The following is a 25,426-nucleotide window of genomic DNA, read 5'->3' as shown; positions in this document are numbered from 1 at the left end:
GCATTTTTTAACAGAATTCTTTTTTGTATAGTATATCTTTTTATTTATTGCCACATTGAAAACATTCTGCGTGAAGACAGCGAGTATAACAGTCATAGTGAATGCGATGTTCATACCTTCGTCTACGAGTACCACCTCGACGACCGCGTTATATGGAATGTCGACCTGATGCGTGCACATACAGTTGGCGCCGCAATCAGCCGGCCTATTATCACCGTTACAGAATTGTTCGGGTGGAATGTCATCGAGCTGCGAGAGCGGAGGCGACGGCGGGAACGTGAACGAAATCTCGTCCACGAGAGAAATCACGTGATCGCCGGTCGGCGCAACTGCGGACACATCGGAATTATACAGTGAATCGCATATATTTCTCGTGTATTAAGTAAATGTTAAATGAGTTAAATGAAACGAAAGAGTTAGAAACTTGCACGAAATTTTACAAAAAATTGCAATATTTTTGTTAAAAAATTTCAAATTCTTAAATTAATAAGAAAAACACAACAAACATGATTCTAAAATGTCCTGTATGTTTTGAAATATTATTGAGTTAAAAAATTGTTTAAAAAAATATATATATATATATACATATCTATATATAGCAAATGTATCTCGCGGAGTATCTAATGGATTACTTCTCCTTCTCTCTAATTCTTATTTATTTTTAGCTTCAGAAATCGCCGAAGATGTTGCATGCAACGCGTGTCTAAGGTCGTATCCCTTTTTAAGGGAGCACATCTTTCTAAGAAAACCTGAGAAGTGCTGTTCCTACACGAAGCGAAAATCAAGCGCAATCATCGCGTGATGCGTTTGCTTCCTTTTTGCGAATTAAGACAGCTATTAGCGCTTTCTTACCCAGGAAGCGATTGTAGGTCTGTGGCTGGAAGACCTCTTCTGGTCTGTAGAACAGGAAGCGGAACGGCAGGAAGATCTTCACGTCAGGGCGTTGCTGCAGAAGACCCTTATCGATGTGGTGGGCATTCTTTAGTTGGCTCACGCAAACCGCATCCTCGCGCTGTCGGTTGCAAATGGCATCCAGAGGATTCAGGACCTGACAAGAAAAGATTTCTGAAGCTCTGTTCGCTCTTTGCCACCTTCATTAATTTATTAAGAGGCATTCTTAAGTTTAACAGTTAAAAATCTTGTTTATGTTAATGTAATATGTTAATCTTACATTATACAAAATTATTTTTTTCACATTTTATATTTAAAAACACGATGCGCATTACTATAAAAATGTAAAACTTGTTATTTTTTCACTTATAATATTTGCACTAATTCTTTCAAAGATTTATATTTAATTACAATCATTCAACAATTTTCTTTTTAATACAAATGTATCGAATTTGAAGGGATTTTAATTCAATTTAAATTTATCAGAATTTTTTCTTCTACAGTTTTTTAACACATCATTCCTACCCTAACTAATATTGATTGGAAAGCTTTCTATTGTATCGTTTGAAGATAACACATTCGATTCAGATCTTTCTACATCCTATTACATTTTGTTCATATATGAATCGTATTAAAATTGATATCTTAATTGAGAAATGTATAGATAGTATTTATAGATCTAAATAAAAAATTATAGTTTATTTTTGAAAATTATGTACGAGTTTCTTCTACTTGTCTCATTCACACAGATGGCAGTGCTGATAAGATTTCGTAAGATCACAGAAATTGGGTGAATTACAATTAACTTTATGTGAAAAATTTAATATTGTCCTTAATTATCGTCAAACAAAAAACTATACGGCATGCACGCTTTTGATAATTCTTCGTATTTCTTCTTTATATTTTTTTATTCTTTATATATTATTTCATAAGAAATACATATACATATATACTTACAACGCCCTGAGGAAGACCGAAGTCGTAGGAAGGTGGTGCAGTAGATGGTTGATAAGGACCTCGAGCATATCGTAGAATAGCCAGCTGTTGTGCTCGTGAATTTCCGCATTCTCCGAGAGAACGAAGCTGAATCCAATAAGCGCCGGCAGGCTGATCGGCATTTATGACGAAATCGTAACGTTCACCTAAGAGAGAATGTAAAATTGTATACGACATTTGTCGCGGGATGATAATCGAATCAACTTATGGCTCCTGGCCGTGTGTAGAATGCATCATTAAGACGCTGATTGTGTATAATAACTGGAGTGTTTAATATGTCGTAAATAATTATTTTCAATATAATTTTTATAAATTAAACATTTAACTGAATTAATTATTTAATTTAATTAATTTAATTAACATTTTATATTATTATTTAGTACATATACATTCATAAATTTATTGTATTTCAATATATTTTATTTTCCGTAACTTGTAATTAACTATTTTAATATCAGAAAGGTCATGATTTTTTAAAATATTCTTTTACTTGTTTTTCAAGTGTCTCGCAATAAATAATTTATTCAATAATTGTTTAATTTTAGTAAAAAATTTGTAATGAATTTGAATTAATTGCTTTACCTGAGAATGAAATTATAGTGTTAACTGGTACTGGATGTACTGCTATGCCATCGGTAGCGATAAGCGTGAGAGTGTGACCCTCGATTGAAATTTGGGAGGGGCATACTGATCCGTAGGAATTAATCAATCGGAATCGGTAACGGCGGCCTGGAGTTACCGTGAACACTTCGAGGGGCGTGTTTGTCATGAAACCGGTATTAGGATCCTGCAATAAATAATACAAGCTATATTAATGCAACAAAATATTAGAAAGTGAAAAATATCAGTTCAGTAATTATAATATGCACAATCAATTTTTGCCAATAGTTATTTTGTCAATAGTAAATTCACTTGTTTTAAATATCTGAAAAAAAATGAATTTTTATTCGCAACTTTGTTTATATCCAAGAATATAAATCTGTTTTGAAAAAATTTCTATCATAAATTGTAAATTGAAATGTGCTTGTCTAACTATGTTAGATAATATTGTTCGACTCTATTCGGTATTATTTAATATATTAAGTGAGCGAGACGTACCCTAAATTGACCTTTCCCGTTGATCAGCGCGCTTTCTGGTGCTTGACCAACGTTGACTGCGAGGCGGCCGGGGAAACGCTCGCCAGCGCTCTCGTGGAACCAGTCACTGATGAGTACCACGTGCGTGGTTAAATCATAATCGTACAGATTGCTATTGGGATCCTTACTCGGTGGCTGTCGGATTATTATGCTTCCGTAGAGACCATCTATCTTTTGCGTGCCAGTGTGAGCATGCCAGAAATGTGTACCCTCATTTCCGGCTGTCCATTGATACCTTTTTATGCCATATATTATTTTGTTTTATAAATCACATAAAATTATTGTATAAATTTTAAAATATATACTTATTAATATATATATATGTTTATAACATATATGTGTGTATTTTATAGTATATTAATTCGCGTATGTTGCATATATTTAAATTCAAATTTTGAAAAACATTGATAAAGATATTTCTTCGATAATTAATTATTACATGTTATTTCAAAACAATATAAAGTTTTTACATTCTAGGATAATCAGAAAAAGTTTTAAGTTTTGTCGAATTATGGTAAATTTAATAAAATGTATTCTTATTTTGTTGAATTGCTCACTTTTTATTAAACATAAGCAATTTACGATAATTAAAAGTTTTTATATAATTAAAAATCACCCAACTTTTGTTCTATAAAAAATATAAATTTTATGCTAAGAGTAAAATCGCGTACCTGAATGTATTACCCTCCTGAATGGGACACTGGGTCACGTAAGGTACACCATCGTAGTACGGAGATCCTCTTTGCCATACGCCGTGCCAGTGAAGCGTGACTTCGTTTCCTACTATACGATTTTCCACGTCAATAACGACTTTGTCACCCTGGCAAACCTGAATGCTCGGTCCAGGGATCATTCTGTTCGCGGTCATGATACCCCGCTCCACGCCGTCCGCCAAAACGCACTGACACTCGCTCCACACGGAATTGGTGGCGTTCGGTGTGCATACTTGACACGCTCTGAAAATTTATGACGAGTTTACGCACACATACTGATGAAGAAAGTTAAACAATTCTTATATTTTAAAATATTGCCATTCTACATGCAGAGCAAAATTCAATATCAACTATATTTTTTATTAATAAGAGCATTATTAATAATGAACATTGTTTTCCAAAAACAAATGCTTATATTTTTTCTCGATTAGAAAGATTTTCCAAGATTTTACAATTTATTTTTACAAAAATTGTTATTTCATTTTTCGTTATTATTTCAATATTTTGCGAATTATACATACAAAAAGCAATATTAATAGTTTAAATAAAATAATATCATAAATATGAAAATAATAAAAGTAGTAATACACAATATTATAAAAATAGTAAAAGTATTAGGCTGATCAGAAAATCTTTTCGTATTTTGAGTCGCCCTTTTCGCATAAAATAGCAAAAAGACTTTCTGGCCAATCTGATAATGTCAAAATTTATTATGGTACACTTATTATTACTTTATGGTTATAAATTTACAAATATAAAAACTTATAGCAAAGAAATACTTAAAGCTTTAGGAGCTAATCATTCCGAGAAACTTCAGGACTGTACTTACGCGCCGAGTACGGTGTATGACTCGAGTGTGAAGTGATAGTAACATATCCTGGGGGGCTCGTTCTCACGGCAGGCACGAGCACACTCGTCGGGCGACGAGAGCGACGGATTTCGGCGCAATTCGGCGGTGGCGCGTTCCGTATAATCGAGAGGCCGCGTCCGCGGCGGCCTCATCGTCACCCCTCGGCTACCGAGGTTGTCGATCCCGCCGAAACCGCTCCGGAACACGCCGCTGCTCGGGTGAGTCTGCACCAGGCCATGGGCCGTAGGGAAGAAGGTTGCACTGTTGTCCTGAGAGAATATATCGGTTTTGAGGGTGGGATTCCAAAAGGAGGACGACGATGACTGATCCGCTATTGTTATTTGACCTGCAACAAATATATGACATTCGAATAAAAACGAAAGCTCGTGAGAGATTGATCAGCGTTCAATTAAATAAGAAGCAATTGGAAATAGATTAAAATCTAGTCGGTGCAAGAAGCAGGTCAGTCCAAGTAAGATACATTTTACATGCTATTAATATGCGTTTTATACACACGTAAGTTATGTGTGTGAATTTACATTGTCGTCATAAGATTATTCAAATTCAATCGTTACCGTGATGTAGTGAAATTAAAAACAACTTAGGCGTTTTAAATATTAGATAAAAATAAACGTCATTAATATTTTTTAAATATTTTCTTTAACGTTACAATCATTTACGATTACAGGGCATTATTTTTGAGAAATTTTGCCTTTTCTTAATTTAGCAATAACTTGCAAGACGCAAGGGTTTGTTAGTTCTGTCCGTTTCATAGATAAATTAACGTTGATTACGTTAGAATATAGCTTTCCAGGAAAATCTGAAATGAGAAGCAGCGACGGAGATATAAAGCAGAACTCGTGTCTAAGCATTTATTCCGACTATTCGTGAAACACTGGATTTCCAACTTGCGAAATAGTGAGTTCCTTGTTACTTGCGAATTTTGTACAACCGTCGTGTGATATATCATTACATTGTCGTAAGCTATACGAACGCGATGTCGTAACTCTATCATTACGAGCTGTCTTTCTGATTCTATTCCGGCATCGATCAGTCGATATGGGCAGAGGTAGCAGGAAAAAGTTTGACTATAGTAATTTCAACTCGTTACGTATTACGTTTAATAGAGTTTCAATTTCCAGCGATTCATGAAAAGCTATCGTACATATCGGAATCGAGAAGCACGTAGAAGAATATCCGTATAGAATATTTTCAGAATAACGCGAATCTAATACAAAAATAATTAACAATAAGTACAAAATCTAACGCAAAAGATTCTAAGTTTTCCATCGCGATTTACAGTCGCGCAATATTCGTGTATTCGCGGTCGATCGATTGCAGCTTAGAATATTTATATTATATAATAGAAAATCTATATTATAGAATAGAAAATCTATAATATTCTTGTTCACGGAGCGGAAATATTATTTTCGAGTAGAGTAGAAAGCTGAGTTTTTCGCAATGTATCGGATTTAGATTAAGTCGAATAAGTGCACTTGAATACGAGACGTGAAAGTTCGATGAAGTCCCGACATTCTTGTGCGAGTATAAAATTGCATTCATGGTTAGAGAGGTACACAAACGATTGTAATGAGATCCTATGCGTCTTCTTAGTCGCGAAGTGATATTGTGAGCCGCACTCGTTCACAATATTTTAAAACCAACACAGGCTTTACACATTCTAACTTTTATTTATTATAAATAAGTATATTAAATCTTAACCGTATTTTTGCATTAAATTTAATTTCCACTTTTAGAAAAACATGTTTCTTCAAAAGAGTCACGATAAGAGTCTTAATTAGAAATTAAAAATTCTAAAAAATTAGATCTCGTGTAAATCTGACAGATATAACTTTTTTATAATACATAGTATCTATATCTGGAGACTTAGATATCTGAGTTTGATATCTATGTAATTGGATGATTGCTATTGGATATTGTTATTTTCAGAAAGTACCTTTATTAATTCGCTATTGCATTAAATCAGATCAGCTTCTTCGACACGGAATTCTATGAATCGAAAGAAAAAAGATCAAACTTTCCTGTATTGTAGTCACGTTTCAAGTCAGCAAAGGCACGCTGCGATAGAATGCGCTATTAGTAAAGATCAGCCTGAGCTGTCTGAGATTTATCTCGTGGGATTTTTCAGACATGACGTCTAATATTTCATACTTTACCGATTATTCGCAATTCTCGTTCGAATAGTTGTACAATGAAAAAATTCGACAACATAACGAGTTTGAAATTGTTAAATCATTTGAATCAAATTTTTTACATTTACTTTCTATCAAATTTTAAATTTCTCTAGTAATTGTCTCAAAACAGAAATTGTATAAAAATCAAACATTTTAGTTTAATGCATTTTGCAATACATTGCAATTCATACAAAAAATTATCTACGGATCAATGTCGCAAATTCATGACCTTCGTCGGCTAGAAACTAGCGTTTTCCAATACCTAGCAACAAGGAGTTTAGCGCGATTATTACTGGAACACAACTTTGTGCCGCTTCTTTTTGCGGTGGCACCGACATCTCCTCTCGTTCTTACACCTAAGCGAAACTATTCTGTTACTTCTTTATGCGAGCCGCTTTCTTTCATCGTAATGATTTCGCAGCGTTAAGACAACCGCGAAAATTTCTGCAATAACCTTGAATACGTATCACTAGCATTTTATATTATGTGCAATATAAGTGTTTGTTAAAAGCGAAAGTTATAAGTACAGTAAAAAAAATGACGAAATAATTCCTTTTCAACGAACTCGGGAGTATAACTAGTTTCGACTAAAAGGCTTTAATAATAACATAGAAGAAACAAAATTTTGCATTTTAATCGATATTATTTAAAGATATTTAAAGCCTTTAACTTTGGAAGAAAAATAATATTTTATAAATCTGAATCTAATCAAAATATTAAACACACAAATTATTTTTTTCCATAATCAATGGAATCCTTCTATATATTTTATATTTATTCGTTTGCTCTCGATAACTCTGGATTGTTTTATTTTGATTCAATTTATGATTACGTGGATGACTTAATGCGAGCGATCAATTCTAGCGATCGGTCGCGTTTCGGACCCCGCGAAATTGCATCGGGGGTACAAATGCGCGCCGTACACGCTCGTTAATCTTTTTTTCCATCGGAATCGTTACGTGTTATACGTGCGAGTGATGTAACGGGGCACGTATTGATACGAGTGCCTGCCGATCTGTCCGCTCGATGTCGATCTGCGTGGACGTCGAAGCCGCGGAGCGGTGTTTTCCGGCCGTATCGCTGGCCGTAACGCACCGCGAGAAATACCATTCTGCCGAATGATTTATGCCATGATGAAAGTCATGCGGTGCGCTACACCACCGCGTTGCGTGGTTTTGCCAATGCCCGCACGTAACGGCGATTCTACGAAATTTATCCGCCAATCGACGAAATAACGATTTATTACTGGACCAGCACCGTAAGTAATATCCGTTTGTCCATGTAAGAATTTTTCATGCAACAAGTTATCGCCTGGGTGAGTCTGTAATTCGCCGCGTTGTCGGAGGCACTATTTATTGATGCACACTTCAATTTTGATTATGTTTAATGGGTATAGAGTATATTTCCGTGTTGTACAGGATTGCACAATAATTCATACATTTTGCATTCATCATTTGCAAAACAATATTAAAAATATAAAATCAAGCTTGGTATCTCATTACGGGCTTAGATTTGAAAATTTATTTTAGAATCGCTACTTAACGTTACACAAAGATAAAAAGGATATGTATAGATTTTATAACGTAGATATATTTTAATAATAAGTAAAATCCTGGTAGAATCCTGACTGAGGTGATATTTTTCGCAAATTCTTTACAGGTTTTTGGGGAAGAGAAATTCTTATATTATAGATGCTTGTTAGCATCAGTGATGTTAAATTGCTTGTCAATTTAATTCATTATAGTGGATTCCGGCTTTATGTAGGAACTGTGTTTTAAGACCGATGAAAATTGCAGCGCGCAGTTTGTGTGGAACTGAAGAATATAACAATAAAATTTTTATACGCACCAACATCCGTGTCGGCTTGTATTGGCTATTACTTTGATATCTTTGAGTAAATAAAATGTTATATTTTATATTAAATAAATAATATAGAAAACTATAAATTTAATTTGTACTGAGAAGATGCATTGTGTATTTCAATCATAAAATTTGCGCTAAATTTTTTAATGAGTATATGCGATAAAGCGCGCTAGATTTCTAAAATGTTCCTAAAATGCTTCTTAAAATGTTCATATATTTTAGCAAAAAAAGTGTAAGAAAGTAAAAGATTTCTGAATCTTCGCCGTGGAGGAGGTCCACTTGCGCGTCCGGTAGGAACCGTCGCGTGAATGCCTGCCGTGACGATGACAATGAGACGGTGAGGCAATGTCGTGCCACGCAGTTCGGTCGCGTCATTTAGAGCGAGTGCATAATGCGGGCGTGTAACGACTCGCCCTCGCGCGACTCCGGCTGTTCATTATACCGGGCGGGATGGGTGACGGCGCTGTCGTAAGACGACTTACTGCAGCCGTAAGCGCGCGCGAAGTCCGCGGTTGTGCAAGGGGAAGAAAAAAAACAATGAATTAAGTAAGACAAAATCGCGCTTTCACGCTGCCCCGCCGCTCCTTTCGCGCGGCAATTAATTCGCCACACCGCCTATTTTTACCTGTCTGCCACGATTGTTCGACCGGTTTCCGAGTAACGGTACATCCTGAGGCGCGACCGATGCTTTCGCGATTGTCCCTAATCGCTCTGCTGATGTAACGAGCGACTTCTGCGCTCCGTCAACTGATATTCTCTATACACTTTGATATATTCGCTCTTATGTAATGTCGTGAAGCTGGTTGATTATGAATAGACGTATCAAAGCAGAACCGTCGAACTATATAGTTGCAGATTTATCGCGTAACAAATGTCGCGAAGCGCAAATATCAATTGAAATGAGCTGTGTGCAAGAAAAACGTATCGACCAGAAAAACGCACTTTTAAAGAGTTAATTATATATATTCACAATAACTCGAGAGCTTTCGTGAGAGTATTGGTCATCTAACTGACGTCGAACTCGTGTAATTGCACAAAACGAGCACACGACGCGCGTTTGCTTCGCAAGATACACGGCGTAACGTGTAATTTACATAAATTTCTTTTCCGCATGCTTTGCTGATTGGTATTGATTTTTCTTGTTTAATATTTGCGTCAGAAGAGCAGTTAGAAAAATCAGTGAAAGTATTCAAAGAAAACCCATCAAATTCGACAATTGAGAAATGAACTCTGAGCATTATATATGTCTCTTTCCATCGTGCTATAGCAATCTTGCTATGGCAATTTTCATTCTTATATAAACAGCAATATTTATTAAGCATTTCGAGGTTGTTTAACTTACATGTGTATAAGCTATAAAGATTGTTACAATTTTTTTTCAATCGTAATGACTGAAAAATTTCAAAGTTCATTCATTTCTTCTCTGAATTTAAATGCTTATTATATCGTTAACGTCCAATTTCTTTCAGTTTCGCCCTGCATTACGATAATAGAGCACACCCACCCTCGCATCGCCACGTTTCTTTATTTCATTCAATAATCACATTCGAGAGATTCACATTCAACTTTCAATCTTATAAAGGAACCGTCATTTGCATTTAAAGAAATAAAGCTGCCTCTTTAGCAGCAGAGCAGAAGCTGCAGGTTATTTTCGGTTGATTGGCACGCGATCGCACGTGTCCGGTCAGTCGCGCGCTTTCTTCGATCATTTCACGTCTCCTTCCCTTTCTTTCATGCAACTCGACACCCCGCCGTAATAATGTACGTTTTTACAGGCGTGTGATTAAGTTCGCGCCTACGGTAAGAGATGTTCCGAGATGTCAGTTGCCGGCCCCCGTTAATTATCTTTGATATCTTAACTGAATGAAAACGCCTTTCAGCCAAATCAGTTTACACTTTTTACGATTCAGAACAGACTTCTTTTTTTTTATCTTACACATTTTATCTTATTGATTGCTTCTCGCATCCAAAATTGGATAGTCCTCTCAGTGTATCAAAGGAAGTGTTTCAAAACGGCGCGTACGTTTGAAAACATTTGTGAAAATAATTATGAGCAACATAAAAAGACGACGGAACAAAAATCGCGAAATTATGCAAAATAATATAATTGCTAATAGCTGTGTTGTTACTGATTGATATTTCTCTTGGGTCAGTAAAGTATTTGATTGTTTACAAGTATGAGTGCACATCATCATCCTCTACAGAAATCAGGAGCAATGGTCGAAGCGAGCATAACTAATGATCTCCCGGTAGTTAATGCAACTAAATGTCAAACTAGACACGTAGGATATCGCGGTAGTAAGATCGCAGGGCTTGGAAGCGCAAGTAACGGGTGTTCGAGTTGTTTCTGAAAATATAAATGTTGTCTACAGCAAAGTAGAGGTATCATGTTAAATAAAATTATGCGAATCATGAATAATACCTTTATGTGACGATTTTTTCAATGGATTAATTTTAATAATTATTTTTTCTTGTGGTACGATTTTATCAGTTAAAGATAAAAAGGTGCAAAGGCAATCTTTACGAAGGAACAATGAAAATGCGAGGAAGTGAGAGCGGAATCCCAGAATCGCGTGATAAAAAATAAAAGTACGCTTTCGTTTCGAGCAGTTAAATGCTCGCGTGCCAAATTGAAAGATTGCCTTGTGAAAGACAAGGATCTATGCGAGTCTCTCGTATTTACGAAACTATTGATTCATCGTATCAGTGAGAACGAAAGTGTGAAGTGATTAACGCCTGCGTGAAGAGGAAATATGTTTACTTCCGACGGTTGCGCTTACAAGTCACGAAAAATCACAAATGAGAAAAATCTCAGGCCATTATATCTGTCTCGAGCGCTTCAGAAGGATCGGATTTTCTTCTCACCATATATGCATGTTATTGATATTTACCGTGGGAGTCGCTAAGACCGAGATTGCGACTCGTCTTGTGAAAGTTCAAATAAAATGCCAGCAGTCGGCTTATGACGCGACGGTATCGACTCGAGTACGCTTAATGTCGCATCTTGATCACAATCCCTCCTTCTCGTTTTGCAAACAAAAAAACGTTCGGAAGATATTCGCAGGATTAATTCAATCAATTTACTATCTCATTTAAGAAACTTGATTTACAAAAATTATTAATTTATATGTATGTGTGTGTATTAAGAATTTTATTATTAAATCTACATCAATTAGATTTAAAAATAATTATATATACAATACATACATTAAATAATATAAATTTTATATTAAATATATATATATATATAATAATTATAGATATATATTATTTACAAAATTTTATGTAGAATATATATAATAATTATTTCGTATAACATATGTATTTATACATATATATATATATATATATATTTAAATATGTAATAAATATATATATATATATTTATTTATTTTCTTTTACATTAATTTAGAATTAACTGCTATTAAAAAAAAAGAAATTTGCTGCTACGGATTTAATGTATATTTGAGAAAATTTTTTATATGAAACTAAAAAATAAAAAATCTCAATTACAGCGGAGTTGCGAAGCAATCTGCGGTTATTTGAAAAGATCTAGCTGCGAAGTACACAAGTCGGAGGGAGTGCAAGATGGAAAGTGCGATGATCCGCTTGCAAACTTGGCCTTGTCCTTGCCCTCGTCTCATCTTACGGAACGGCTCGAAGAGTTTGCTCTCTCCGTGTAGTACCGATATGCGTGCGCGAACGGGTAACGGACAGAGATAGGAAAAGACCGAGAAAACACGGTGGGAGAGAGGGAGGGGGCAAAGAGATTATGTCGACGTGACAAGAGAGGAGCGGTCGCGTTAAGATCGGTAATGACTGCACGTAAAGGCCGCCTCGATTGCGCTAATGGACGTAATAACAACGATTTGCTCCGCAAATCGAGGGAGGGTCTTTCCGGTACCATGCGGAGTTGTGTTTCAAATTACAATCCACGTCATACGAAAGTTAGTGGCGACCACGTGCATCGAGATAGGTGAAATTATCTCGGGGAACGTATTCATCATTAGCGTACGTCAATTTCCAGCTCTCGATCGGCGCTTTATTGAAAGTATACTCGCTGTGAGAGAAGTGTGTTTCTCTTATTAAACCGAAGATCAAGCGCGACGAAAGAAAGAGAGAGATATATATCTTTTCTCGTGATTACCGTTGCGACTTGACGTGAAAGATATCTTTGAGAATATATGGCTGGGAAAGTGTCCAAAAGTGGTCCTTATCGCGTTGCAATTGCTGATGAAAGATCCGCAACTGTCCGCAGCTATATCCACGCGGTCACCGAGATCAGGACTGACTTAACAGATCTTAATGCGTTCTCGAAATGACAGAAGAGACTCGTCGCACTCGTTGGAAATGAGCTTCTCCGCACGGAAAGAACGATTTTGTTGAAAGGTCTAGAAATTTTGCTGAATACAGATCTGAAAATAATTTTTGTTCAATAATCAAAATAATTTGTTGGAAAATTAAAAATGACAGGCATTGCTATAAAACGTTTTGATATTCTAGTAATAATTTTGACTTTCCAACAAAATTATTTTAATTATTGGACCAAAATTATTTTCTGATCTGGATCCAGCAAAATTGTTCTTTCCGTGCGTCCATTTATCTAAATGTTCATCTAACAATAAGTCGAGATGGAATTGTAGTTCTTCGCATCTCTGCTCCTCTTTAACTGTTCGTCCGTCCTCGAAAGTCAACGATTTCGATTTCACGCGCACTTATCTCCGAAACAAAAATAAAGTCGTTACCAACTTACTAAAACTAACTTGCTAAAACCCGATCTCCTGCGGACTTCGAAGATAACGCGATTATCTGACGCCTCACCATACGTGGCTCGACTCGGCCGGGCAATTAATCGATAATTAATACCGAGCATCTCGGGGCCGATGTTTCTCGCCTGATCCTTACCGTCGTTTGTAAAGATCCTTACCGCGCGATTGCGTTAGCCGCGGGCGAACACCTGCTTTCCTAGCGCCTCCGTAGCGCAAATAAGACGATCGCGAGCCACTTAAATAAATGATTCGCTTGAGCGATCGTTATAAGAGAAAGGCTTATCTCCCGCCACCGCGTCGTCGTTGCCGCCGCCGGAAGTACTTATTTACACACACACATACACACACAGGAATAAATTTCACGGTCGGCATTATCGTCAGAATCGTCCTACTAACTCCTAGTTCAAGTACCTAGCCACAACGAGTTTCCTCCAATCTCCCACGCCGCGTGGATTTATGCTCGCACGAACGATTCGCGATAGCGCACTTTTATTGACGATATCGCGACATAAAGTTGCGACTCCGCCCTCGAAATATAGTACATGATATAGGTATTGAGGAAGGAGTGGAGAGAATTGTTGTTTTTTTTTTTTACGCCAACCGTGCGGCCGGCCGCAGCCGATCCGACTCGGACGCTAGTTCACGCATTGTAATTTTCGCAGTACCGTAATTATCGGTACTGCTCGCCTAACACGATATATAGATTGCGATCGTAAAGTATTCCCATGACTTTCCCTTCTGCCGACGAGCGCGCGGCGTTGTTTCTAATATAATATCCGGCCGGTTATCGCGTCCGATCATCTCTGGATCGCTTTTACGTCTTCTTCCGTCTTCTTTCCGGACGAACGGAGATCGATGATCATGAATTATATGATTGTTATAATTATAGTAATTATTAGGGGATAATCATTGTAATTAAGGAGCCACTCATTTCGACAAGTTGTAGGATCGAGAGATAAGATTTAAGTATATGCAGATACACGCAGATAACGTACAAAATAATATATTGCAGAACACACAGCTTTGATATGCATATCAGTTGTTATATCCTGTAATCACGCAATGCACGATATCACCAAGAAAGTCTGATCTTGTCAATATCACACGAAAAATTAAAAAAAATTGCGATTTAATTATTCTATTTAATTTCGATATAATAACTGAAATATTTCATTTCCTTCACGCGCACCTAATGTTAATCGAAGTTTCACCGAGGCTAAGCTAACCTTCGTTTTTGCATGTTGCGATATAGAAAAAAAAACCGAGGTATGTTGATCGTTACGAGAAGTCAGTTAGTCATGAACGTGAAATTTTCCCAACAATCTGAATGCAATTGTATTTGGGAGGCGTGTACGCGAAATGTAATAACGAAATAATTCGATTGCAATAATGATAAAGAGCGGGTCATTACGTTAAGGCCTTTTGTTATTAAGATCAACGGAGAAAGTGAAATTTTAGTAATAACGCGTACACGGTACGCTGCAAATTACAGCAGAAGGCACGGTCAATCAGGATACATAGTTTTCATCCAATTTTTTATGTCTCATTTACCTCTGCTAGTTATTTAATCGCATAGCTCGAGACATGCGGGGCTTTCTAAATTTTGAATTCATTAAGTAACATTCTTTATTAAGTAACGTTCATTCGGGAAGATGCATTTCAGTTTTTATCTTCTTATATACATATATACATATACATATATATATATATATATATATATATATATATATATAATTCTGCACGGAAAGAATGATTTTGTTGAAAGGACTAAAAAATTGGCTAAAAACAGATCTGATAATAATTTTTTGTTGAATTATTAAAATAATTTGTTGGAATGTTAGAAACTGATAAGCATTGCTATAAAACGTTTTGATATTTTAGCAACTTTCGCACAAAATTATTTTGATTATTAAACAAAAATTATTTTCAGATCTGGATTTAGCAAAATTGTTCGTTCCGTATGCACACACACACACACATATATATATATATATATATATATATATATATACCTATATATATATAGCGGGAAAATACATTTGAGGGTTAATGCCATCGCGCCTTGTAATCTAGCCATCTTGAATAAATTCGACTGCAACGCGTTCGTTGAAAGGAGTCACATTGCGTAATGTCAGATGCATAGCATTACACGTTTTCATTGGGTAAACATGTGTATACCGTTTCCACACAATTCCGCCATCACGATCTTGATATTCACAACATGTGCATAAGTTACATATCTCTATTTGCGAATCGACCTACGGGGAGCTCTTTGAGTAACCGGCCTGTGTGCCGCAACATTGTTACGCGGCCCATGCAGGAGAGACGCTAGATAATTGCCACGGAGAATCACGTCACGCTCGCAGACCCGGCTCGAACACCTAGACGCCGAAGGTCTTGGTCCGAGGATATACCGCTGCATCACGATGCGAGATGCACGCGCGTCGCGCTGCACGGCTGTTTGGCTGCACGGCTAATACACCCTTCTGGCTGAGTCGGCCGTTCATGCTTGGCTTTATTGCAGGCGCATCAGTAGAGCCAGCCAATTAGTGTCAGCCGTGCTGTTGCGTTACTATACATTGAACTTTATGTACCGTTTGTTGCTCTTTTCGCTTCTGTTCATTAACCAAAAGCTGTATAGAGTAGAAGAATTACATTATGTAACGTGTTGTTCTACTAATTAAAAAAAATGAGAGCGGTATAAAAATCAAATTGAATTTCAAATTGAAATTAAAAGAATTATCGTTATAACATAATGATAATATAATGATCGCTCGCATGTAGACTGAAACCGTCTACATGCGAGCGATCACGACGGGTTACTGTTGTTGAATTTGCACCAAGATAAATAGCACATGCTGTTCAATTTTGTTTAATAAATTTTCAAGCAAAATTCGCGATGTCTCGTGGTGGGTAGCAACATTCTTGTGGAGTCAAGAGAATTTAATTTTTACTTGTGCGGAGACTGCAAAATGTGTGGTGCTTACATGAACAGTATACGGTCTGCAAATATTCCTGTGTTGCGTTAACAAGACATGATAAAACATTATTCGTTTGCTTACTTACGTTAAGATTTTGTATAGAACATCATCCTTTTTTTAATAGCAGTGCCTTTTAATCCAAAAAGAATAAATTAAATATGTATATAATATGTATTTATATAATTTATATGTATATAATTTATTCTCGAGTATAAAATTATAATAAAACAAAAATGCATTAACACATACACACACATACACAACTTATTACAGTTATCACTTTTCGAAATTTTGAAGTAGAAAATATAAAAAAAATGAAAAGTTTATTTCATAAAATTTATAACTTTTCTATTAATACAAGAAAATAAAAATGTATAAATTTATGTACATATATGCATATATATAATTTTATGAATGCAATTTGAATGTTCACAATTAAAATTCCAAAGACCTCTTAATTTTTTTTATCTCGAGATAAAAGTAATTACAGTTAAAATAAATAGCAACCTAGACAGAGACATATAATACCTATATTGAACGATACAATAAGTTCATTTTCATGTTCCAATGGAAATTTTAAAATTGTTCATTGTAAAGGTGCGGGAGTATCTAGGACAATCTATTATCGCTACATTATTGTTATTAACTATCATTAAAGTCGCACGTTAATTTAAGTCGTGAGTGCGAATGTTATCAGTTAGTGCAGCGAGAAAGTATCGATTACTATCTTCTAGAGCCATAATCAAACGTTAATATTACCTATTATCGATATTTTGCTTTTTCCTCTACATAAAGTTTTCTATTTGTCCTACATTGCATGAAATTTTTCACTTTACGAATTTCAATGAGTTTTTTATCTGCTCCTATATAATATCGATGATTGAAATGTAGTCTTTAACAGGATTTTATTAAGAAATTCCAAGATTTTTATTAAGAAATTCCAAGATTTTTATTAAGAAAATCCAAGATTTTTATTAAGAAATTTTATACAAATTAGACAAATGTGTGTTAATATATAATTTTTACTAGAAGAAAGAGCTCTAATATAAATCTATGTACAAATAATATTTTCGATATTTATGAGAAAACTCATTCCTATTATTAGTTATTATTTATTGCTCGCTTATTGTTTAATTTTATTGAATCACGTTTTTAAAATCGAATACTTAAATAATGTAGGTGCACTTAATGGCATTTTAACTATTCGGAGTTAACGATATTATTCGGCCCAATCATCACAACTATTCGAGAGCATAATTCGCTGATAGATATACGGATTATGCGCTCTTATCGGATATGGTATCTCTGGGCGGTATATGAATTATACATCCCGTAATGGCATAGTTATGTCTGGGTCATTGCCACGTGTCAGGAAAGAGAGCTTACTCTGCTCCTTTCTCTCCCTCATATTTTTCTCATTTTTATCGGTCGGCCGGCGAAACGAGCGGTAGTTCGATCATTTGCCTGTTTCCGCGAGATTACACTTCGTCCTTTGTCCGCGAACGAACGAGCCCCACAGTAAAGTTTGTGATTATACAGAATTATGTGGGTAGCCTCGTGTTACGCCGTATCATTTGCCCCGTCTGGAATAGTTTCCCGAAGCTATAAGTACATCATCGCGTTATTTAACGCGACGCCAGTCGTTGCGAAGTTATGCAAAGGTACAAACGCTTTCCTCCCCACGGGGGAAGTTCGTAATTTCATAATAACATTGATTACATTGTCCAGGTAAGATGTTATGTAATAGGAACTGCGCCCGGAGCGGGAAGTTACACGGATCGCGTGTAATTGATACGATTATTGGCGCCCGTGCCGGCCAGAATTTTTCTTAGGCAATCGCATAATGAGCGTAATCGATCGAACTTTTTGCGAACTGAATTGTACTTTAATTATCTTGAGGAAACACGCTACTAATCAGTTAATTTGTTGAAATTTTTTATTTAACTATTGGATTATTGATTTAACGTGTTTAATATATAATGGCATTATTGTTTGTTGCGATTTCTTTTATTTGTAAAAAGACACAAAATGCAACCCAATTTTTGATCAGTTATTATAAAATATGTCACGTTATAACATGTATATATATATATATATATGTAAAAAATTTTATCCTAGAGTATTTAAGTTTCTTCTCTTTATCGAAAAAATGATACTTCTACGAATAAAATATTATAGTATCATATATCGACACTTTCAGAAACATTTTTTTTGTCAGTGAATAAAAGAAAGCGAGAACGAAAGCGATCTTCTGAGAATCCAAATTAATAATCTTCGTCGGATTTTAGGTCGTGAAATTATAATGCGTTGGTGTCTCGCCTCATTAATTTCTCTACGCCAGTATCATATAGCATGACATGCAGTTCCTTTAACCTATTCTTATCCTTGCAATTTGATACTGCTCTATGCATCTAAATGTCACATTCGAGCGACATGTGTCTTTTGTAACGCATAATGCATTGATTAAATACAGAGTCGCGATCGCGTTGTTACGAAATGCATTACACACAAATGGAATTAGCGCAAAAAATTTATTATTACTATAATAAGAATTTGCCCGGTACACACTTCTTTTCATTTATATATTTTTTAACTAATTTGAATTTGTCCTTTCTTTTAGAAAAAATTTCGAAAAATCCCATTTTTCACAACAGTTTAACTTTATGGTGTACTTACATAAAAGTCTTGCTATTTAAATCTCAAACCTTGTTAAAAAATACAAGATATTTAACTTTAAATATACATATATTGACATTTTAGTTCATAACTTTTATTTTTGATTTATCAGTCTTATTTGATATTTGATACTCTTAATTCGATTTTTACTTAAAGAACTAATAGTTTATAACGATAAACTATTAGTTCTCCAAGCAAAAATCGAATTAAGAGAATCAAATATCAAATAAGAATCAAATGGACAATTAGAAAGTATATTTTTTCGAGCAATATTGTCATTTGACATTTTACAGGAACACGCTGAACGTTATACGTCAAGGTTTTATATGTACAGTATGACACAAATTACAGAGAAAGAAAAAGGGCATGTAAGCATATGTAACATATAATTAATTGATTCTTCAGACGTACTGTCACATTTTTTAAATCAAAATGTTAATTAAACTAACACAGGAATACACTTTATAAACGATCGAGAGTCTGCCCTTTCGTAGCTGATATATCATTACGTAGACTCATTTATCATCGGCCGGACTCGTAAGTACGAAGGATCGTCTTCGCAGTAGCCATTGGTGAGTCGTTCGGGTTTAACTGGCGCACACGGAAGCGTGATTCTTTTTATATTGCACTATCAGATTGCACTTGATGGACTACCCGCGCGAAGCGTTTGGACCCACACAGGAAGACATCCGCGTTTCACATTTTACGCTACGTCGCAACGCGAGATTTTGACGAGAGATCTTTAATTTCAGTAAAACTCAACTTATACGATATCAGTTTAGTTATCGTTATTTCACGAATACATTATCGTTAGACCATATCCATATGCGAAACAACGAGTGAACAATTCCGCGAGATGGTTGCTTTAAAGTGAGTCAGCGTTACGCTTCACAAAACAAATTGAGTTAGTCTCTGAAGGATTCCGTTCGAAAAGTGACGGGTTCCGTTCATAATAATCGCTCGAGGCGATGATCGGCCGGCCGGCCGCCCGCGTAAGATTTATTTTGCTTCGATTTTGACCGATTGTCTACGTGCCGGCGAATTGATGCAGAAAGCGTGACACAGTTTTCGACGGTGCTGATGCCTGGGACAGCTGCTTCGGAAATAGAGAGTGGTCGGTCTGTTTCGCACACCGAAGATCCAGATAGACTTCCTCGTCTGCATCCGTGATGTTTTCACCAGCGAAATTACCTTTCGCCTTCGCCTTTGCGAATGCATGAGTACCACGTACTGCTGCGGTCTTTCGGTAATCAATTAATAATGAGATTCGCGTTGAATTTTGCTCGCAAAGTATCCAGCTCGTCGATTAAAGTCGTATTTTTCCGATTGACAAAAACAGAAACTTATATCTTTGCATGAATAAAATAATTAGAGATACTTGAGAAAAGACAAACTTGAATGATTGAAAGTACCCGCATTTTTTATTTTCAAATTCCAATACTTTTCACTAAAACAGACTACTCTAAATAATGTTTTCAGAAAACATTATTTATTCTCAAGACAGTTTGTATGTACGTATATATTATATTAAGATGTAATTCAAGAAATTTAGTGGAATTATATTATACATTAAAAATAGAAAAAGATAGACTATTAGACTTGTGACAATATTTTGTCAACTTCTCATATTTATAGCTCTTTCAAAAATTACTTTACATTCAAAATGCTAAGATTTGAAAAAATGCTGCCTTTATGTCAATATTTTTTTTTAAGTAAATTTCTAATGAGAGCAAAACAAATGATTATAATATCGTTACAGTAAGCAAATGATTTGTCTGGCTTTAGTCTGCAGAGATTCTTTGCGCGTTTGTGGCGTGTATAATAAAAAAGCGGCGGTAATCTTTCGACCTTGCCGGCATACGGTTCTTCGGCCGATAAAGAGAGGATGTCATTAAGCAGTCAACGACCGGCAGGAAAGCCAGCCGGGCCGGCTAGTTTCGTAAGGCCGTACATCGGGCGCGCCGCCGCCGCCGCCGCCGCCGCCGCCGCCGCGCCGGTCTCGCCCAATGTCAAGTGCACGCGCTCAAGGTACTCCGGCTTCATCTCGTTTAACGCCGACTTAATGGCCCGCCCGGTGTGCGCGCCATCGTTACGTAAAGAAGATCCGACAGGGTCATTTAACTTTAAACTCAGCTAAAGCGAGAAACGAAAAAATGTATACGCATACGGAACACGTTTATTATAAACATGTAATGTAATTATAGTAAAAGAACAAGATATCATATTGTTATAATAAATTTTCAATTTTATCGTTTCAAATATGGCGTTTTAAAAGTAAAAAATAATTCTTAAAGCAGAAAGCAAGTTGGAGATGAGAGAAAGAGAAAGAACTTGAGGAAATGGCCTCCAGCTGAAGTTTTGTATCGGACTTTTCATTTTTTAATCGGTGATACCATTCTAATTGTATTACACGGAGAGAATTTTTTTTTTAATTTATCCTGCAAATCATGTTAATTATGAGACAATATAGTATTTAGGTAAATTTTACTGTGCAATAAGATTTCACAGTAAAATTTACCTAAATACTATATTGTCTCACAATTAACATGATTTTCAGGGTAAATTTTAAAAGAAAATTCTCTCCGTGTAGAATGATACGCTGAAAGCAAGATCAACACGATAGTAACGAAATATGTTATACATACTATCGGTTGAGGTAAATGAACGCGTGTGAGCCACAGCGACCTTTATGCTAGAAGGGGGGGAGGAAGGGGGGATGCGCGCGAAAGAACGCGAGTTCTTGCCTCAAAGCAATTAAGCTAATTAAACGGAATCGTATAATTAGTGGCTCCTTTCTCTGCGACCTACTAATTAGAAACCTTGGCCTGCACGAATTGGTCCGCCCTGCAGGTCACAAGGATGCATCGCGCTTGTAATCGTTTGCAAGTATGATTGCCGGTTGCCAGTACACCCGAGGGTCGTTAATTGTCAATTCGTATGTTGCGTTTTACGAACGTGCAGCGAAATCGATCGGATATACAAACTGCGTTAAATACACCGTTATTACAATTTTTATAGTATTCCTCTTGCGTTTATTATAAAACTTAAAAAGTATGTTAAACACAAAGATATTAACAGAAAAAGCGTCAATTCTTTTTCCGCGAAAGAAGAAAATGAATGGTTAAATAATATGAGAAATATGTTAAGCTCAATGTAAATTAAAAATTTTCTGACCAATTTAGGAGTCGTGATACACAGCTCGTGCGGACCAAAATGATTTCCAGTGTGTTATACGACCAGTATGTTTTTTTCATTGTACATGCTGCAGCTTACTTTTGATGTTGTGTCCTTAACGGTTCACGATGAGTCGACAGACAACTTGTGGCGATATATATTGTCGCGACTGAAAAGGTACCGACTTGTGAAAGATGCGAATATCAGGAATTTCGCAGAAACGTGATTCGAATACTCCGTAATTTCTCGTAAATCCTTTTTTTTTTTAGAGATGTGTAGAATGCCCGAGGAGCATCGCTTTTGCCTTTAACGAACAATAGCGCCGTCGCAGGTTTGTGAAAAGTTCGTAGTCGAGAGACGTTCAAAAGACATTTGCACATGACTGCATTACAAATCTATTTTTGATGTTAGCTCTTGAAAGTCTACATCGCACAGATTAGGAGAAACATATAAATTACGTAAATTCAAGAATCAACTACTTAAAGAAAGAAAGTTATGCCGGAGGTACTTAATTGATTAAATGCGAGCGTACCTGAGTCTGCTTCTTTGCTCGATGTTGTTTTTTTTACAGTACAATCGAATCGCTACCGGAAGCGGTAAAATAATCCGTTAAAGGGAACCTATACTGATCGTTACTTCGCGCACCGTAAATCTGATCGCGATTCAAACGAAGGTAATTGGATTTAATTAATGATTCGATTCAACTACTACTTTGATTTCTTATTTCCATTCATAATGTGGCACTAAACGGATAATGAGAGGAAAGTTTGTGTAAATAGCCGCGGTTTATGAAAATCAAACAAATCGTTTATCAGCAACGGCCAACGAGAGATTAAACATCATAATGTACGATATTTCAACATTATAATGTATATAAGAGTGTATATATTCTATTTTATAATATCATAAAATTAATCATATAAAATACACGTAAAAAGTATATAATTTCTTAAATAACTGGAAACCGTGAATAATCCATTATTAGCTCTTGACGAGAATTACCATTAATATATGCATAATTATAAAATATGAATAAGTATACTGATACGCATTTTATAGCTAATAAATACTTTCACTGATGATAATTTTTGTTACTTCTTCAACAATTTTATAACTTGGCTATTAGCTATTATCGTGTTTTAGAAACTTCAAGATAAACACGCTCGACCTACATGGAGTATAATTTATCACTGTCAAAAAGTAGCAACACTGCACAGACTATCATTTATCATGAGACTTTTTTTACTTATTTTGAGAATTTGTGTAAATAAGCGTTTGCGCGCGCGTGATAACGTCGTAAATAGAAACAGGTTTTTTTTTCATTAATTTTAACAGCCAATTTATGCAAATAATTATGGAATAATAGATCGGACGTGCTCAACAAGTTTCTATCCATCATCCCATTTTGTTGATGCGCAAATCTATCTCTGCTAATAGCGTTATTACATACCCGACGTCTTCATTAAACTGACACGTCGTGTCACTGCGGGATGATTAATCCACGAAGTCACCGCTTTAACATTTTACGAATGTGACATACTTGTACTTGTAAGAATTCGCTCACTTTTCTACGTCGCTTGTCGTATTAACAACGTGACATAATTTTTGTACCGCTTTCTCTTCTTTTTTTCGCATTCTTTCATGCATTCTTTGTTAAGAACTCTTACGCTGAAATAACTTCCGGATAGAGTGCAAAAGATCCAAGATCACGCAGTTAGATTATGTATATTTCTGAAGACTTTTCTTATTAGATATAGTTCCTTCTTGTCATCGTGTAGACGTGTAGGTCGTGATCTTTCTTTCTGACCCTATTATATGCCGAGCCTCCCTTCATTTTCCATCTCGCAACCTTTAACGTGTACCGGTTGCACTTGTTGTTGGTTAACTGCAGAATAATTGCGAGGGCAGATATATTGATACAACAACGAGATATCTTGAGCTGATTACTATTAACTACCAACGTGCCGTAGATTAAGTAATACCAATTTAATCGTTTACAGTTCATGTTCCGTAGATTATTCTGAAATTGATATTTTATACTGATTTATTCGTAAGGCTGTGTGTGTGTGTGTTTTGTATAAGAAACATGATTTTATTAATAAAATACTATTAGATTACAACAGTCTTATTTCAATTAGATTTATATAATTAAAGTTTTTTCCATAATTGTAATAAAGAGTTATTCCTGTCTAAACAATTTTTTTCAAATATTTCTCATCACCTATACATGGCATTACATAAGCGATACCAAAATTCGCGGAATGTAAACGCATAGAAATGCTAAACGATATCGTATTCCGCGATTCCGACGTGTCTAATGCAATTTAAAAGTATCCCAAAGGGACAAGACCGACGTCGATTCGATATCGTTGCCCAATTCAGACGGAGATTTAGCCCGCAGGCGCTGAACGTTAATCCGATCTTCAATTTACGCGTCGCGTGACTCCGTGAAATTGGTTCCGCGAGTATGCCCGCACGAGATAGCCGCAAAGAAATCGCGGGCATAATGGCCCGAGTTAGTTCGACAGCGAAACGCGACGGTAATGTGCGACGCGTATTAAAATTCGCCGAGCGGGATCCAGTAACACGAATCGAAATAGTATGCCTTCCGGACAAGTAGAAAGTGTAGGAAAGAAGCAGCAGGAAAGAAACGTGCATTTTTAGAAGAAAGATACGCGCGCGATCTTTTTGCGTGAATAATGCATACGCTATGTTTAATATACACTCCTGCTATACTCCATTAATATATTTCGTATAACAATAATTAATTGCTGCATGAATAAATTGCAATATGCATTCGCCGTATTATTATATACTATCGAAAAAATATGCATAATATATTATTATAATAAACTATTTTGTTTTGAATGCTTAACTACTCTAATTAATATACGTAAATTTAATTCAGATTAGTTAATGAATCATGTGTCTGTTTATTCAAATTTGAACTTGAGTGCAAATTACGTTTCACTTAAACGTACTTGTGTTGAAATTGCGCGTCTAGTGTTGTTCTTGCATTATCACACGGAAAGAACAATTTTGTTGAATCCAGATCTGAAAATAATTTTTGTTCAATAATCAAAATTATTTTGTGCAAAAGTCAAAATAATTTCTAGAATATCAAAACGTTTTATAGCAATATTTATCAGTTTTAACATTCCAACAAATTATTTTGATAATA

The 25,426-nt window shown here is 35.7% G+C and overlaps 1 protein-coding gene across 1 annotated transcript in view; it reads right to left on the bottom strand.

Moving 5' to 3' along the window:
• LOC105452151 (laccase-4-like) overlaps nucleotides 1-25,426 on the bottom strand; it is a 54,802-nt gene that overhangs the window by 5,066 nt on the left and 24,310 nt on the right. The window contains exons 2-8 of the mRNA XM_011693032.1: nucleotides 4,567-4,933; nucleotides 3,696-3,980; nucleotides 2,986-3,259; nucleotides 2,470-2,674; nucleotides 1,849-2,033; nucleotides 853-1,048; nucleotides 117-329 (exon numbers count right to left, since the gene is read on the bottom strand). Of these exons, the coding sequence (XP_011691334.1) occupies nucleotides 117-329; nucleotides 853-1,048; nucleotides 1,849-2,033; nucleotides 2,470-2,674; nucleotides 2,986-3,259; nucleotides 3,696-3,980; nucleotides 4,567-4,933 (1,725 nt within the window). The remainder of the gene's footprint in view (nucleotides 1-116; nucleotides 330-852; nucleotides 1,049-1,848; nucleotides 2,034-2,469; nucleotides 2,675-2,985; nucleotides 3,260-3,695; nucleotides 3,981-4,566; nucleotides 4,934-25,426) is intronic.

Source organism: Wasmannia auropunctata, unplaced genomic scaffold, assembly GCF_000956235.1.
Source record: "Wasmannia auropunctata unplaced genomic scaffold, wasmannia.A_1.0 LD336037.1, whole genome shotgun sequence".
In the NCBI taxonomy this organism is placed as follows: domain Eukaryota; kingdom Metazoa; phylum Arthropoda; class Insecta; order Hymenoptera; family Formicidae; genus Wasmannia; species Wasmannia auropunctata.
The sequence above is the reverse complement of the archived record's forward strand: the minus strand, read 5'-3'. Positions and strand labels throughout refer to the sequence as shown.